This window comes from Gekko japonicus, unplaced genomic scaffold (genome assembly GCF_001447785.1).
Source record: "Gekko japonicus isolate JY-2015 unplaced genomic scaffold, Gekko_japonicus_V1.1 scaffold2989, whole genome shotgun sequence".
Lineage (NCBI taxonomy): Eukaryota > Metazoa > Chordata > Lepidosauria > Squamata > Gekkonidae > Gekko > Gekko japonicus.
In genome coordinates, this window is record NW_015166512.1 from 159,159 (window position 1) to 176,142 (window position 16,984).

A 16,984-nucleotide genomic window follows, 5' to 3' on the forward strand; every position below is an offset into this window, starting at 1 on the left:
GCTCCTCTTTGTCAGGGTCTTTAGTTAGGTCACACCACACAGGGCTTCATAAGAAGATAACTGTTTATTGATGAGTCCACTACTAGTGAACACGTTTACAGATTGTGTCAGGAATGGCCATCAATACTAAGGCCTCTGACTTCTACTAAAATCAAACATTCCCTTATCTAATAAGAGCCAATAGATATATCTCTCTCGCATGGGCAAAGGCAAGCAGCAAAGCACGCAAGGGAAAAGCAAGCCGTTAACTTTCCCAGCCGAGTAAGCTGCAGCTGGAACCTCTACAAGGTCATACATGAGATAGCAAGCTGTTGATGAGCACAGAAGGTCTATGACAGGGCTACCTGACATTCTGCCCCTCCCAACGCCCCCCCCCCCAGGTTTTTCTGGAAAGCGGCAATGGAAGCGTTTGAGAAGGTGGGGGGGGGGGTGGAGGCATGTTCCTCCACCACCCATTCTCGGTGTTGAGGACCAAAATCCACCCATTCAATCAAATAAAATAGCTTGTTGCGTTTCAGCTTAGAGTCCAATATATCAGCAACTTCATGATGCGGTTCCCCTTGAACCATCAGGGGAGGGGGACGGGGTCATTGCGGCCGCCATACATTTGGCCCAGGATCACGGCGGAGGAGGCTGAAATGGAAAATGGAATGCAAATGTCTCCGGTTTTTAGGCAAGTCAAGTTCTACAGCCATCTCATTGATTGTTCGTTTAACTGGGAACGGCCCCTCCAGACTGAACATTCCCAAGTCCCTCAGCCTTTCCTCGTAGGGCTCGGTCTCCAGGCCCCCGATCATCCTCAGCGTTCTCTTCTGCACCGGCTCCATTCTGTCTACATCCTTTTTGAAGTGAGGCCTGCAGAACTGCACACAATACTCCAGGTGTCACCCCAGGGGAAAAGAAATACTCCAGGTGTGGCCTGACCAGTATGGTGTACTGCGGGACTATACCCCCAAATAAGGGGAAGAAAAACTAAACCAACCAAGCAAAAACTTCCAAAGGAAGTTTAGAAAACTTATTGAGGGCCAAAAGTTAAAAGCATAAACAAGTGTAGACAAAAGAGTGTTTATTTCAAAGCCATATAAAAACCTTGTTGGGGCCCAAATAAAGCCTCATAACATGTTCAAAGTGACAAATGCACAAAAAAGAACAGCGTATGACCTGACGTGTTTCGGCTCACAAAACCCTTCTTCAGAGGTCAAATATTACAAAGTACAAAATACACCATGGAACAAAGTCCCTGTCACATATGTAAGGCCCTTTCCATGTGCAGAACTGAGCTTATTTAGTTAGTTAGTTAGACTCATATCCCGCTCTCCCCACAATGTAGGCTCAGGGTGGGTACCAACATATATGTCTACAATAATGCAGATTTACAATTAAAACAGTTCATAATTTACGGTTAAGATTTACAATAAAACAATAAAGCCCATTATAACAATCCAATTTAAATCAATAAAAGCACCTTAAACTAAGACAATAACATGCCTCAATGGATAGTATTGGGGTCCCGCCCGGCTGCTGGGGACTGCAGTCACTGGAGGGGAGGCCAGATCAAAGTGGATGCCCGCTGCCTCAACTAAAGGCCTGGCGGAAGAGCTCTGTCTTTCAGGCCCTGCGGAACTGTAGCAAGTCCTGCAGGGCCCTGATCTCATACAGTAGCTCATTCCACCAGGCAGGGGCCAGCGCCGAAAAGGCCCTGGCCCTAGTTGAGGCAAGTCAGACATCCCTAGGGTAGCCAGGGTCTACCAGGAGGTGTTAGTTCGTAGAACATAATGTTCTATGGGGCTCATATGGGGAAAGGCGGTCTCGAAGATATGCAGGCCCCTGGCCATATAGTGCTTTCAAGGTGAACAGCAAAACCTTATTTATTTATTTTTCACATTTATATCCTGCCCATCCCACAAGCGGGCTCAGGGCAGGTTACATCATTTTCAATAAATACAGTAAATTAAAATTTATATATATATAAACATTTAAAACCAGTAGTTACAGCCTACAGTTGAGAGATTCTGGCCTGTTGATGCAGATGGATATGGCCGGCGTTTGGTGGGTGGGTGGCCATGTGTGGACGCCCGCTGCCTCAGCCAAAGGCCTGGCGAAAGAGCTCCGTCTTGCAGGCCCTGTGGAACTGAAGAAGATCCCACAGGGCCCTGATCTCAATAGGGAGCATGTTCCACCAGATAGGGGCCAGGGCAGAAAAAGCCCTGGCCCTGTTCAAGGCAAGATGGATGAAACGGATCTGGAATTCAATAGGTAGCCAGTCCAGATCATGCGGCACCGGGCAGATATATGCCCGCATAGCTTCAGTTGCTCTTAGTCTTTGCCGTAACTTGAAATCTGGTAGCAAATCTGGAGATTTCTGCACAGCTGAGAATTTTAAAGGAAGTAAAGTAAAACCAAAAGCTAGGGGTAAAGCGAGCAAAATCTCTCCGAGTGCTTCTCCCCAGCACTCTCCGGGAATCTTAAAAGTAGGTAGTTGCTCCACCTCTGTGGTGATCTTCCTTTCTGAACGTCCTTTCATGAGGAGAGAGAGAAAAACCTTTTCATGCTGTGGGAAGAGTAGATTAGGCCTGGCTTTGTAGGTACCACCAAATGGCACCAAAAGCAGAATTCTGAGGTGAATTTGGAGCTTCCCGCTTAGAATTTTGAGGGAAATTAAAGCGTTTTGATAAGATGAGCAACACTTCTCTGTGGGGTTATGGGGAGGGTGCCACACATCTCTTAGTGAAGTTTTAAAAAATTATTCTAGTTGCTTTAGGGTGTTTCCTCAACCTTTTAAATAGGCCACAAAGATCTCTCTTATTGGATCGACCTTCCTGATGTCAGATTGCCAGTTTTTTTACGATCAGGCATTGGGTTTCATGTATAGGCCTCTTCTTTTTTTTGCCACAGCTGACTTATGGTGACCCTGTGGGATTTTCATGACCCTACCCTGGTATTCCTTGGTGGCCTCCCACCCAAATACTGAACAAGGCCAACCCTGCTTAGAGGAGGAGGAGAAGGTTTTAATACTCTGCTTTTCTCTACCTTACGGAGTCTCAAAGCAGCTTACAAGCACCTTCCCCTTCCTCTCCCCACAACAGGCACATTGTGAGGTAGGTGACTGGCCCAAGGTCACCCAGCAGGCTTCATGTGGAGGAGGAGTGGGGGAATCAAACCCGGTTCTCCAGTTTTAGAGTCCGCTACTCTTAACCACTACACCAAGCTGGCTCTTGAGGTCTGATGAGGTCAGGGCCTTAATAAGAGCCAATTTATACATTACAAACCCATTGTTCAGGGATGACTTTGAATCAGGCATCCAACGAGAATTTTGTTCAACGAGGGCCCATTGGCAGAAGCGGCTTCGGCCTTTCCCTCAGTGCAGCTTCCCCCTCCTTTCCCTCCCTCCTGTGGGGAGCAGCAATTGACTTCGTTTGCAGAACTGAACACATGAAGCCGCTTTTATACTGCATCCTACAATGATTGCTTCTTGGTCCTTCGGCATGTCTGTTTCCCTTATCGGTTCCCTGCTCTCCTTCCATTTCCCCCAGTATTTTCATATTCTTCTAAAACAAGCATCTCATGAGTCTGCCGGTCTCTGATTTCCTCCCACCCCCCACCCCCCGCTTAAGGGTGGGCCCCTGTTGTGCTTCTCAGTCCTATCTTCGTAAGCCTAAATCTAATTATTTCATTTTTAAAATAAACGAAAGCCTATTTTTCTCTTAGCAGGAGATACACTTTCCCCCCCTTTCCTGGCTTTAGGCCTGGGTAGAAGTGATTACACTTCATCCCCTTGGTATGTGTTTGCAAAAGAGTTTGATTTAAATATTTAAATTTTGTTGGCTGGTTCTCAGCGGTAACGTTTATTTGTTTGCCTTGCTGTATAGCCAATTTCTGCATAAGGCCCGCTCCATTAAAAAGCGGATGTTTGAACTTGTTCCAGCGTGCTCTAATAATGAGAGTGTGTGTTTTTTGAAATGAACTTGACATACTAAAACAGGATTCTTTCGTGAATGCTTTTTCTACTGTGCATACTCAAAAAACAGCATTCGAGTCAGCATAGGAAGCGGAGGGGGGAGTTTCACTCCACCCAGAAACTTCTCATCCGGACCCTAACCCTACCAGCAAGAACACACACACTACGTAGGGTTGCCAGCTCCGGGTTGGGAAACACCTGGGGATTCTGGAGGCGGAGCCTGAGGAGGGTGGGCTTTGGGGAGGGACTTCAGTGGGGTACAATGCCATGGAGTCCACCTTCCAAAGCAGCCATTTTCTCGAGGGGAACTGATCTCTGTCACCTGGATATCAGTGGTAGTCCCAAGAGCTCTCCAGCCACCACCTGGTTTATTTGGTTCAATTTCTATCCCGCCTTTCCCACAAGGGAAGAAGAAGAAGAAGAGATTGGATTTATACCCCGCCCTTCACTACCCAAAGGTGTCTCAGAGCGGCCTACAAACTCCTTTCCCTTCCCCTCCTCACAACAGACACCCTGGGAGGGAGATGGGGCTGAGAGAGCTCTGACAGAAACTGCTCTTTTTCAAGGACAGCTGTGCCAGAGTTATGGCTTGCCCAAGGTCATCCAGCCAGGTGCAAGTGGTGGAGTGGGGAATCAAACCCGGTTCTCCCAGATTAGATTCCGCGCACTTAACCACTACAGCAAACTGGCTCCGCCATCGCCAATCTATAGAACGGAAGTCCTGAAGTATGCTCAATTTCATGTTCGTTGCATCTATGACACTGTCTAACCATCTCATCTTTGCCGTCTCCATCTTCTTTGACCTTCAATCAAAAGATAATTTAACAAATCTCCTTAGACCACTTTGTCAGCAAGCTGCCAAAGAACTCTGTGTGGTGTACAACCGTCCCTGTTTAGGGTTCCCCCCCCCCCATCCTTAGTGTTCCTTAGTGATACCCAAATGCGCATGCTTGCTGGCATAATGAATTGCACGTTTGCACTTTAAGATAAACAGAGTTTAATTCTGGGTATAAGCTTTTGCGAGCATGCACACTTGTTCAGATACAGCGAAACAGACTTCTTCAAGCCTTACATATGGGGAGGGGGGTTTAGTTGCCAGGAAGGACTAGTTAGCGTCAAGATGTATCAGTCACTGGGCGATACGTATAGCTAAGGACGGATTAAAGCCGTTGGTAAGACCTGTGAATAGCAGCAAATTTCAGAAACAGACTGGAATGGGAGATTGCTGAAGCACACGTTATTGCAGCACTCAGGACAATGGAACCCCAGAACTTATCAGAGATAAAAAGGTAAAGGTTCCCTTGCTCGAAAGCCAGTCGAGTCCGACTCTAGGGTTGCGGTGCTCATCTCCGTTTCAAAGCCGAAGAGCCAGCGCTGTCCGAAGACGTTTCCGTGGTCATGTGGCCGGCAGGACTAAACACCAAGGCGCCAAACGTTTACAGGCGCTCTAGTTGATCTCTTAAAACAGATTTCAATGCTTTTATTTCTGCTCCCCCTTGGCAAATCGCTTTCCTCTTTGTGGGTATGGGAGGGGCCTCTCCCCCGCTCGCTCGTCTCGCCGTTCCCTGTGGGGCTTTCTTTTAGATTCCCGGCATTTCAGCTTAACTCGACTCACAGTTCATTGATGGTCCAAACACCTCACTCAAGGTACATTTTATACGCCCGATCTCCAACGCTTGTCCCGGTCAGCGGCTCTCGTTCCATTATGGACGCAGCGGCGGCAGGACTGTCGGGGCTTAAGAGTGCCTCAATTCCCCAGCAATGCGCTGGAGAAGAAGCCACCCTTCAAAGCCCCATGGCTAGGAGGCTTCCACAAAGGATCCAGGGGGGGTGGCGACCAGTCGCTCCCCTCTCCAAACCGCTGACGCGTGGATCGCTTCCCCGGGAGGTCCGGGAAAGGCGTCCGCTGTCGTATCACCATAAACTGGAAGTCCATCATTATTCTTTTTTAAAAAGGAGTTGTTTATTCAAGAGTTGCAAAAATTATCTAGTTTGAGGACAATCTTTTATTCACATTAAAACAGCACATAAAGGCAGCACATTAATATATAAGTCCCGTGACGACGGACCCCGGTTGGTACCCTTTCCCTCAGCTTCTTCAGGTCACAATCAATGCTCCCTCTAAGCTGTGGAGTCTTGTGAGCAAAAAAATTTACTTTGTGAGCTACTGCTTTAAAGATGTGAGTGAGCGATTTGGCTACTGCATAGCTTAGTTTGCTCTGGAGCCCTCCTTCCTGAGCTAATCTTTTGTATAAGACGCTTCAGGAGAGCAAAAGTTCCACATTGTAGGAGTAGCAGCTATGCACAGCTGGCTTCAGTGCTGCGTTCACATCCTGCTTCTTCAGATAGCTGGTACTCTTTTAGCTGTGAAACTGAAAGTAATTTTTATGTCATGCCTATTATTTATAACAGATTTACCATTTCCCCAGCTGTCGGAACATACATACTTTTGTTGTTGTTGTTCAGTCGCACAGTCGAGTCCGACTCTTCGCGACCCCATGGACCAGATCACGCCAGGCCTTCCTGTCTTCTGCCGTCCTCTGAAGTTTGCTCAATTTCATGTTCGTTGCATCTATGACACTGTCTAACCATCTCATCCTTTGCCGTCCCCGTCTTCTTTGACCTTCAATCAAAAGATAATTTAACAAATCTCCTTAGACCCCTTTTCCAAATCCAGTCACCCCACTAACATGTTGTTCTTCCTGTCAACAAAGCTTCTACAATATTGTGGTGGTTAGCCATCAGGATTCCACTTTAAGTATGTAATGACACTCTGGAGTGGCCATATTCTGAGACTACTTACATCAGTACATGAAATCCTGTTTTACAATTTTATATTTCCAGAATTGGTTAAAAGAGGTGGGTAAGCTGGAAGGAGGGATGTTATCCCAAAATATTTTGCTTATATAATCTACAAAAATTATAGGAAACAACTTAAATCAAATTCAGTGTTCAAACCATTAGGGATCAAGGTATTTAATTTAAAGATCCACCTGTGTTCCTGACGAAGCAACTCTTTTGTAGCCAATGGGCGTTTTGAGTCTGCCACAAAGAGCACACCACATCTACATTGTTCTTCCTTGTGGTTTTTGGAAACAAAATGCTCTGTGAGTGGTGCTTCCCTTGTTTGTCATTTGTTCCCTGTAATATGTTCCATAATTCTTAGTTTCTGAGGTCTGGTGACACTTCCAATATATAACTTCGGACAGTCACATTGGATGAAATACAAATGCTGATCATGCACTTCTACTGGCTTCTCGTGCATGAGCCAAGGGGCAAGGCTACACGTTGCTGGCATCTCCTGGCTGGAACACCTACAGAGCAACTGTGGTGTGGCTAGAGTTGCCAACTCCATCTTGGAGGGTCCCAGGAGATTTGGGTGCAGTGCCTGGGGAAGGCAGCATTTGAAAAGGGGAAGGATTTCGGCAGAGATGTGACACCATTAGGATCAGCCCTCCAAAGATGCAGTTTCCTTCAGGGGAACTGATCTCCGTGGTCCAGAAAACAGTTTATAATGCTGGGAGAACTCCAGGCCTCAGCTGAAGTTATAATGCTGGGAGAACTCCAGGCCTCAGCTGAAGTTACCCAGAGTGAAGGATTTCAGACAGCCTATCCCGTTTCAGGAACTGGTTACTAACGGGGGTTTTCCTGTCATTTCAGACAGACCTGTTTTAGTAACTGGTTCCTAACAGGATATATTTACCTGTTCGTACAATGCCGGTTGTCTCCCATTTGGGAAGCGTGTCTGAGGCGTTGTTGACGAAAACTGCTTTCCTTGGGTCTTCAATCCCTTCTTCCGGATCTGAATCGCTACAGTGGGCTGTGTAAAAATGCCCCGTAGTGCTTCCTCCAGTGACACCCTTTCCCCCCCTGCACGCAATCTCTTCACACACACACCCCCGGCACGCAATCTCTCCTCTTTTTTAAAAAAAAGTTCAATTGGGAGCACTATAATGCTATAACAGGACGTCAAATCAGCATCATAGCGCTCCCAATAAAATGTTCCCCCCCAAAAAAAACCCTCTCAGGGAAATCATGCGCGTGGAGGAAAATGGTGCGAAAAAGAAAGCGGCACAGTTTGAAATAGCCACAGCACTTCAGAGACGGCTCCTTACCGGAAGCGAAATGCTGTGTGAAACAGCCGTCTCTTTACTGGTTTCCTCCATGCCGAGCCAATAACGGAAACCATGTGGTTTAAAAAGGTAATGTGAAATCGACCAGTGTGTCCCAGTGTGGATCTGGGCCGCAGTGCTGGGTAATGGGAGAGGTTAATTGTTCCCCTCAGACACAGAGGTGGCATCTCTCCAGTTGGGAATCCTGGCTGCTGACCCCTGCCCACCTTCATGCTCGAAGCCCAGTAGTCAGGCTGTCGTTCTCAACCCGTGGGTCATAACCCCAAATTGGTCGCAGTGCTCTCACAGGCGGGGCTGTAAGGCTCAAACTCCTAAGATGGGAGGAGGAGGCACTGGGGTCCCTTTCCTCTCAGTGGCAGTTATCAGTCAATCAACCATAAGCTTCATTGCATTAGCTCACAGCTTCAGCAGTTAACACCAAAGAGACCCACAAGATCAGAGTTGCCCTCTCAGTGGCAGTTAAAGGAAGAGGATGTCAGATTGTTTTTCAGTAGGGTTGCCAACTCCAGGTTGGGAAATTCCTGGAGATTTTGGGGGTGGAGCCTGGGGAGGGCAGAGTTTTGGGAAGGGCAGGGACCTCGGCAGAGTCCTCCCTCCGAAGCAGGCATTTTCTTCAGGGGAACTCATCTATGTACTCTGGAGATGAGTTGTAATTCTCCGGATGATCTCTAGGTCCCACTGGGAGGTTAGCAACTCTGTTTTCAGTTTATGTGCCATCTCTGGGACAATGAAGAAGAGACACCTGTTCAGCACTAACCCAGAATGTCAATTCTTGTTTTTAATAAGGCAAGAAATACAGATATATTCCTCAGCTTGGTAGTGCAGTGTGTGTGTATGTGGAAGGGTAGGGTACTTTAACTCCTTGGAGACGGTTCTGTATCCAGGTTCTGTATCCTTTGAGACATCTTCACTCATCTGAATCTGAGCAAGTCCTTTTAAGGTATCATCGGGCAAATAAGTAAGAGCAGCCGCGGCCCATACCCCCATGTTTTCTGTTGTGGCCCCCAACTTGTGGAACGGCCTGCCTGAAGAGTCCAGGAGGGCATGTTTACACAGAATGGAAGAGAAGGATTAGATTGATACCCTGCCCTTCATTACCCGAAGGAGTCTCAAAGTGGCTTACAATCTCCCTTCCCTTCCCATCCCCACAATAGACACCCTGTGAGGTAGGTGGGGCTGAGAGAGCTCTTTCGAGAACTACTTGTGAGACAACAGCGCTGAGAGAACTTGTAACTGACCCAAGGTCACAGCAGCAGCTGCATGTGGAGGAGTGGGGAATCAAACCCGGTTCTCCCAGATTAGAGTTCGCGCTCCTAAACACTACACCAAACTGGCTGCACTACACTACACCAAATGTGTATAAGTGTGAATTTCCTAAATTTATTTTATTTAGGGCTGCCAAGCCCTCGTCAGGGCTGGGCATTCTCTGCCCCCCACTCCCGTGGCCTACTGCTGCTCGGGGGGGGGGGGGAATACCTCCCCCCCACGCTGACTGTGGCATGATATCATTCCTGTTAAAAAAAACCAACAACACAGAAATGATACAGGGTAACCTTAGGAATCACCAGAAGCTCTATGATTTACTGGTTTTAAATGAAGTTTGTTTTTTTTAAAAAAAGGGAAGTGACATGATCTCATGGGCCCCACCCATATTTGCCATATCCCCACCTGCAACCCTCCTCCCACTTTAAGATAAACAGAGTTTAATTCTGGGTATAAGCTTTTGCGAGCATGCACACTTGTTCAGATACAGCGAAACAGACTTCTTCAAGCCTTACATATGGGGAGGGGGGTTTCAGTTGCCAGGAAGGACTAGTTAGCGTCAAGATGTATCAGTAACTGGGCGATAAGTATAGCTAAGGACGGATTAAAGCAGTTGGTAAAACCTGTGAATAGCAGCAAATTTCCGAAACAGACTGGAATGGGAGATTGCTGAAGCACACGTTATTACAACACTCAGGACGATGAAACCCCCAGAACTTATCAGAGATATAAAGGTAAAGGTTTCCTTGCTCGAAAGCCAGTCGAGTCCGACTCTAGGGTTGCGGTGCGCATCTCTATTTCAAAGCCAAAGAGCCAGCGCTGTCCGAAGACGTTTCCGTGATCATGTGGCCGGCATGACTAAACACCAAGGCGCACAGAACGCTGTTACCTTCCCACCGAAGTGGTACCTATTTATCTACTTGCAATTTCTTGCTTTCGAACTGCTAGGTTGGCAGGAGCTGGAACTAGAGACGGGCGCTCACTCCGTCATGCGGCACACTCGGGTCTCGAACTGCTGAACTACTGACCTTCCACAGCCTGCAGTTCAGCGTCTTAACCACTTGAGCCACCGCAGCTTATCAGAACTTATCAGAGATACCAGGTTCTTATCTCACTATACATGCTAAGTCACTCAGTTCTCACTTCTACCCAGAATTAACTTTGTTGGCCTTGGGTGCTAATTTGCTTCAGTGCTATGGTTGCCAACCTCCATGTGAGGCCTGGAGACCTCCCAGAATGACAACTGATCTCCATACAGCAGAGATCCGTTCCCCTGGAGAAAATGGCTGCTTGGGAGGGTGGGCTCTATGGTGATCACACCCCTGCTGAGCTCCCTCCCCAGGCCCCACCCGCAAATCTCCATGAATCTCCCATCCTGGAGTTGGTAGCACTATTTGGTGTCATCTAGAAAAGGAGTTCCATGTTAGAAGGAAATCTTCAAGATGGGGGAAGGCTGCTGTCTACCTTAGCTTCCCGTGAGAGCTTCTAACACCTTCTATACATTTTAGGAGCGCCACCTGGTTATGCACAAGCGGATGCACACAGGTGAGAAACCCTTCGTTTGTGCGGCTTGCAGCAAATCCTTTCGGCAGAAGCAGCTGCTCACCGTTCACTTCAAGAAACACCACGACTCCACTTTTAAGCCAAGAGTCTACAATTGCCCTAAATGTGGCAAGGGCTATTCGCGCTGGGTAAGCACAGTTTCCTTAAGGAACCTGATCCATCCATCCCATTCCGTGTATTTATTTATTTTTCCAATTTATATCCCGCCCTCCCTACATAGGCAGGCTCAGGGCGGCTTACACAGGGTAAACATACAAATAACAATCGAGTTACCATAAAACATCTAAAAGCAGTTCATTAAAAAGAATACAATATTAAAGTGCTAGCAGCGTTCTTTGGTACCATAAAGATGGCAGTACCACATGAGTGCAAACCATAATTGTCTGAATGTTCAGCTCGCTGATCTTCTCAGGTATAATCGGCGGGCACAGGTTGTCAGTAGCAAACCGAGGGCCAGGCTCTATAAGTTTCAGTTGTTATTGATCATGGTGGCAGCTCCTAGTTGAAGGCCTGGTGGAAGAGTTCCGTCTTGCAGGCCCTGCGGAACTGTAAAAGGCACAAAAGCAGTAAAAAAAACCAAACTCTGCTGCAGAATTTACTACCCGCTGCCGCTGGAGAGAGGCTGTGGCACAGTGGTAAAGCCGGTGCTCGGCTGGAGAAGGTCCGTGTTTCAGTCTTTGGCATGACTGGTTAAATGATCTCTGTTAAGCAGGTGTTTGAAAAGGCCTTTCTGAGATGCTGGGAAGCTGCTACCAGTCAGAGAGAGAAAGGTCAGCGGGGAGGGGCTGTGGCCCAGTGGAAGGCCTTCTTGCTTTGCATGCGGAAGGTCCCAGGTTGAGTTCCCAAGATCTCCAGTTTTCTTTCTTAAAAAATTAAGACACTAGGTAATGTGAAAGGCTTCCTGGAGGTACTGTGGTGCCCATGGGCATTGTGTTGGCACATTTTTTAAAAAAGGATAAAATGGGGGTGAGGGGAATGATGTAACCATTGGGGAGAAAGGCGATGTGAAAATGAACTAAATAAAGAGTTTCAGGTGGGTAGCCGTGTTGGTCTGAAGAAGTGTGCACGCACACAAAAGCTTACACCCAGAATTAAACTCAGTTGCTCTTCAAGGTGCCACTGGACTCTAACTTGGTTCTAAATGAATAGTTGTTAGCCAAATAACTTGCTGTTGATCCTTTATTCTGGGCAGAACAATATGCGTAAGCACGCTGAAAACTGTGGGGAAGCAGGAGCCGTTCGACCCAGCAAAGAAAGCACATGTCCAAGGAAAGACGGCAAGAGATCCGGCCACGACGCCAAACAAGAAGGTAACAACGGAGCTGATCTGGGTAGGACTGAAGGTGGAAAAGGGCTGTTTGCGTGCATAGCTATGGCCTCCCTGCCAAGTTGGATGCACCCAGGTCAGAGCTGAGCCCTAGTATTTTTATCCAGCACTCTGTCCTGTGAGATAGGTTAAAATGAGGTAGCATGAGATTGGGGGGGGGCAAAGGTGGGAGGGCACCTGGAGTTCTGGCCCCCCTGGTGGACCTCCTGATGGCACCTGGATTTTGGCCACTGTGTGACACAGTGTGCTGGACTGGATGGGCCATTGGCCTGACCCAACATTGGCTTCTCTTCTGTTCTCTTATGTCCCAAGGATACCCAATATATTTGTTGGCAGAATCAGGATTTAAACCTGGGTCTATTAGGTCCTAGTCTGACATAAGGTTGCCAGCTCTGGGTTGGGAGTTTTCTGGAGATTTGGGGGGGGGGGACCTGTAGATGGCGGGGTTTGTGGAGGGACCTCAGTGGGGTATAATGCCACTTAATCCACCTTGCGTAGCAGCCATTTTCTCTAGGGGAACCGATCTCTGTGCCTGGGAATCAGTTGCAGTTCCAAGAGGTCTCCGGCCACTACCTGGAGGTTGGCAACCTGACATTCTAATGACTCACCCTGATGGCTCTCTGTTGAGTTCAGGCCAGTTTATTCTTGGGAACAAATCGTCTTCACTTTTTTCCCCCCTTCTGTGTCTCTTTCCTCCTGAAGCGGCTGCTTGTGTGAGCTCTCAACACTATGCCATGTATAGTATTCCTGTTGCAACCTGGGATAAAGAAGAGATTCTCTTGGAAGATGAGAAAGCAGGAATCACTTGTGAGATGATCTTCAACTTGATGGATAAGTAATGCAGAAGGCATTTCTTTCTTCTGCTTGCTAGGGCTCAGATCCAGGAAGTTGTGTTTCTGATGTGTTCCTGTGAAATGAGCAGGAGTTGACATTTGCTAAAGCTGTACACGTTTTGCATGTTCCTGCTAGGGCCGTGAAAGTTAACCCAATTCTATTGGCTTTTCAAAGGAGACTCACACTTAGAAATCATCTGGTTCTCTTGCCACACGCAGTTCCAAATAAATGACTGGATTCTGAATTGCTTCCACTATATTCAGATTTGAAATTGTACTTTAAAAAGAACAGAACTGAGATTAAAGCATAATTTGAATTTATTTGTCAGTGACCACTGCCCAGATTGGAATCAGAGATATCTTTTTCAGAGACCTGTGAACTATGCACCTTTGTGTCACTACTGTCTCAAATCAAACAGGTGTTGTAGGCTTTGGTGGCGCTTCAGAAACCTATAAGACCTGTTTTGCCCAAAGAAGACAGCAGGACAAAAAGGAAACAGGTGTGTATGTCAAAGGAGACTGTGCCACTATGCAGGAGCAAACTTGAACCACAATTTGTTATTATGCTTGGATGCTTCAACACAATGGAGTTTGTGTCTTGCCCACAAAGTAGAGTCCATCGTTTAAGCGCATTAACTCAAGAATATAGAGTTTGTTCATGGCCTTTGAATACGCACAGGTACGGAATTCAGATATGTATTTGCTGGCAAAAAGTTCCCGTTGGACGAGTTTATGCATTCAGTTTTAATATGAAAATGTCACCACACAGCTTAGAGGGAGCATTGGTTTCCACTAAGTCTTTTAGGATCATACAGCTCCATTTCCTTCCCCCTTGGGGAAAGACCACTCCTTAAGAGATGGGTGAGCCCATCGGACTTTCAAGAGTCTTCATATGAGGAGCAGGAAGAACATTTTCTAGACATTCCCTTTTGTTCAACAGGCCATCAGAACTGTTTATTCTGGCTGCCTCAGTCACCTGTGGAAATCCCTGCATTTAATTACCTCACGAGTAGTCCCTCTGGGTTGGGACTCCGGTGTTTGTATGAAAATTGCCGATTATTTCAAAAATCATTAAGAAATTTCCAGAAATGATGACTGTTTATATTACATGAAACACTTTAGTGTAGTAGGAGGTGATGTGGTATCCTACTATCTGCATTTTTTGTGGTGGTTTCTGTACTTTGAATGTTTCCCGGTTTTAAAGGCAAGACTTTGCTGCAGCTGAGGCTGGCAGACACTGATTTGCGAACACTAGATGAGAATTTAATAGCAAAGCTGACTCCAGGAAACCTCACCAGAATGTTACTGTTTGTTATGTATGGAGACAGGAGAGTGGATTCTTTGTTTAATAAAGGTTCTGTGCAAAAATGTTGTTTTCTTCCTGATCTCTGGACAGAGGGTGGGTCATGTTCTGCCCCTCTGCTTAACTAAGTGAGGAGTATTCCTCCTTCCCAAGGAACCAAACTGGAGTTCAGTGGCACCTTTAAGACCAACAAAGTTGGTGCCAATCAATAAAGAAAGCGATGCTGTTCGTTACCTCCATGCTTGAGAGGAGGTGGATGGAGCATTGCAACAGGGTCTCTCTATTAATTACTCTCAGCACTCCACAATTAAGAGGGTTACATTTAAACAGTGTAATGAGACGGGGACGGCAAAGGATGAGATTGAGATGGTTAGACAGTGTCATAGATGCAACGAACATGAAATTGAGCCAACTTCAGAGGACGGCGGAAGACAGGAAGGCCTGGTGTGATCTGGTCCATGGGGTCGCGAAGAGTCAGACTCGACAGTGCGACTGAACAACAACAAATTTAAACATCACTCTCCAATGTTGATATATTGATTTGCTTCGCTATGTCCCCCACCGCCGGAATTAAATCCAAACAAATGGTGGCCATATAAACTAAGCTTGTTATTCCTGTTCGGTCCTTGCATCTGTTAAACATCTTCTTCATCATGTTGTATGCTAATTTGCTGCTCACCCTCTGCCTATATGTATGGACTGGCAACTTCCATTTCAAAATATCTGAAGAAGTGGAACAAAGTTTGAGTCCGGTGGCACCTTTAAGACCAACAAAATGGCTACCCGCCTGAATCTATCTTCTGAAGAAGTGTGTGTGTGCACACAAAAGCTCATACCTTGAATAAAACTTTGTTGGTCTTAAGAAGAAGAGGAGGAGGAGGAGATTGGATTTATACCCCGCCCTTCATGCGGAGTCTCAGAGCGGCTTCTCTCCAATGTTGATATATTGATTTGCTTCGCTATGTCCCCCACCGCCGGAATTAAATCCAAACAAATGGTGGCCATATAAACTAAGCTTGTTATTCCTGTTCGGTCCTTGCATCTGTTAAACATCTTCTTCATCATGTTGTATGCTAATTTGCTGCTCACCCTCTGCCTATATGTATGGACTGGCAACTTCCATTTCAAAATATCTGAAGAAGTGGAACAAAGTTTGAGTCCGGTGGCACCTTTAAGACCAACAAAATGGCTACCCGCCTGAATCTATCTTCTGAAGAAGTGTGTGTGTGCACACAAAAGCTCATACCTTGAATAAAACTTTGTTGGTCTTAAGAAGAAGAGGAGGAGGAGGAGATTGGATTTATACCCCGCCCTTCATGCGGAGTCTCAGAGCGGCTTACAATCTCCTTTCCCTTCCCCTCCCCACAACAGACACCCTGTGAGGTCGGTGGGGCTGAGAGAGCTCTTTCCAGAGCTGTCCTTGAGAGGACAGCTCTGACAGAACTATGGCTTGCCCAAGGTCATCCAGCAGCTGCAAGTGGAGGAGTGGGGAATCAAACCCAGTTCTCCCAGATTAGAATCCGCGCACTTAACCACTACACCAAACTGGCTTTCAGTGGTGCCACTGGACTCTAATTTTGTTCCATTGTTTCAGACCAACACGGCTACCGACCTGAATCATCCTTCTCAAGGAGTCTTTTTCCCAAAGAGACTTTTCCTCAAGAGGAACAGCTAGATCTTCTTCGTGGTCTCTGTGCATCACACCCTTGGGAATATACTGCGCCTGCGCTGACCTTCTCGGTACCGGTAGCTAGCAAAGCGGGTACTAGATAAAGGGCAGCTGAGAAAGGTTGCTTTGACTCTTGATAGCTTATACTCCACCCCCAGAATCTTGTTGGTCTCTGAGTTTCTACTGGACTCGAATCGAGGTCTTCCACTGCAGACCGACATGTCTGCCCTCTGACGGAAAACTTGTGCTGAAGGAAGCTTTTGTACTTAACTGAGCAGAGTGATCGGAACCAACCCCCGGTATGACTGGCTTGTGCAAATCAGATTGAAGTGTAGTGGGTTAGACGCGTGAAGTAAGCATGGAGACTGATGTAGTGATCAGCATAATTTACTGGTACACAACAAAGATAACAATAACGGCCGGCAGGCCAACTATATACACAACCAGGGGACACGCCCCTGGGTCCCATTGGCGGGTTTGAATTCCCGCCATGGTTCCCCCAGTGGAGGGACTAGGATCCTAGTCCCCATTGTTAAACCGGACTCAAGCTCAGGAGTGTGCGCTGACCTCTGGTGGCGGTCAGCGGACACAACACAGATTATCAGAAATGCAATTAAGTTTCCTTACAATATGGAAAGGACTCTTGAGAGTCCCTTGGACTGCAAGGAGATCAAATCAGAAATCGACCCTGACTGTTCCCTGGAAGGCCAGATACTGAAGCAGAAGCTCAAATACTTTGGCCACCCAATGAGAAGGGAGCACCAGAAGACCCTGATGCTGGGAAAGATCGAAGGTCAAAGAAGATGGGGACGGCAAAGGATGAGATGGTTAGACAGTGTCATCGATACAACGAACAGGAAATTAAGCAAACTCCAGAGGACGGCGGAAGACAGGAGGGCCTGGTGTGATGTGGTCCATGGGGCCGTGAAGAGTCG

The 16,984-nt window shown here is 47.0% G+C and overlaps 1 protein-coding gene across 1 annotated transcript in view; it reads left to right on the forward strand.

Annotated features, from left to right (window-relative positions):
- The window catches only part of LOC107111300 (transcriptional repressor CTCFL-like), a 53,507-nt gene that overhangs the window by 26,876 nt on the left and 9,647 nt on the right, over window positions 1-16,984 (forward strand). Inside the window, exons 8-9 of the mRNA XM_015412260.1 lie at window positions 10,863-11,045; window positions 12,110-12,248. Coding sequence (XP_015267746.1) covers window positions 10,863-11,045; window positions 12,110-12,248 — 322 coding nt within the window. The remainder of the gene's footprint in view (window positions 1-10,862; window positions 11,046-12,109; window positions 12,249-16,984) is intronic.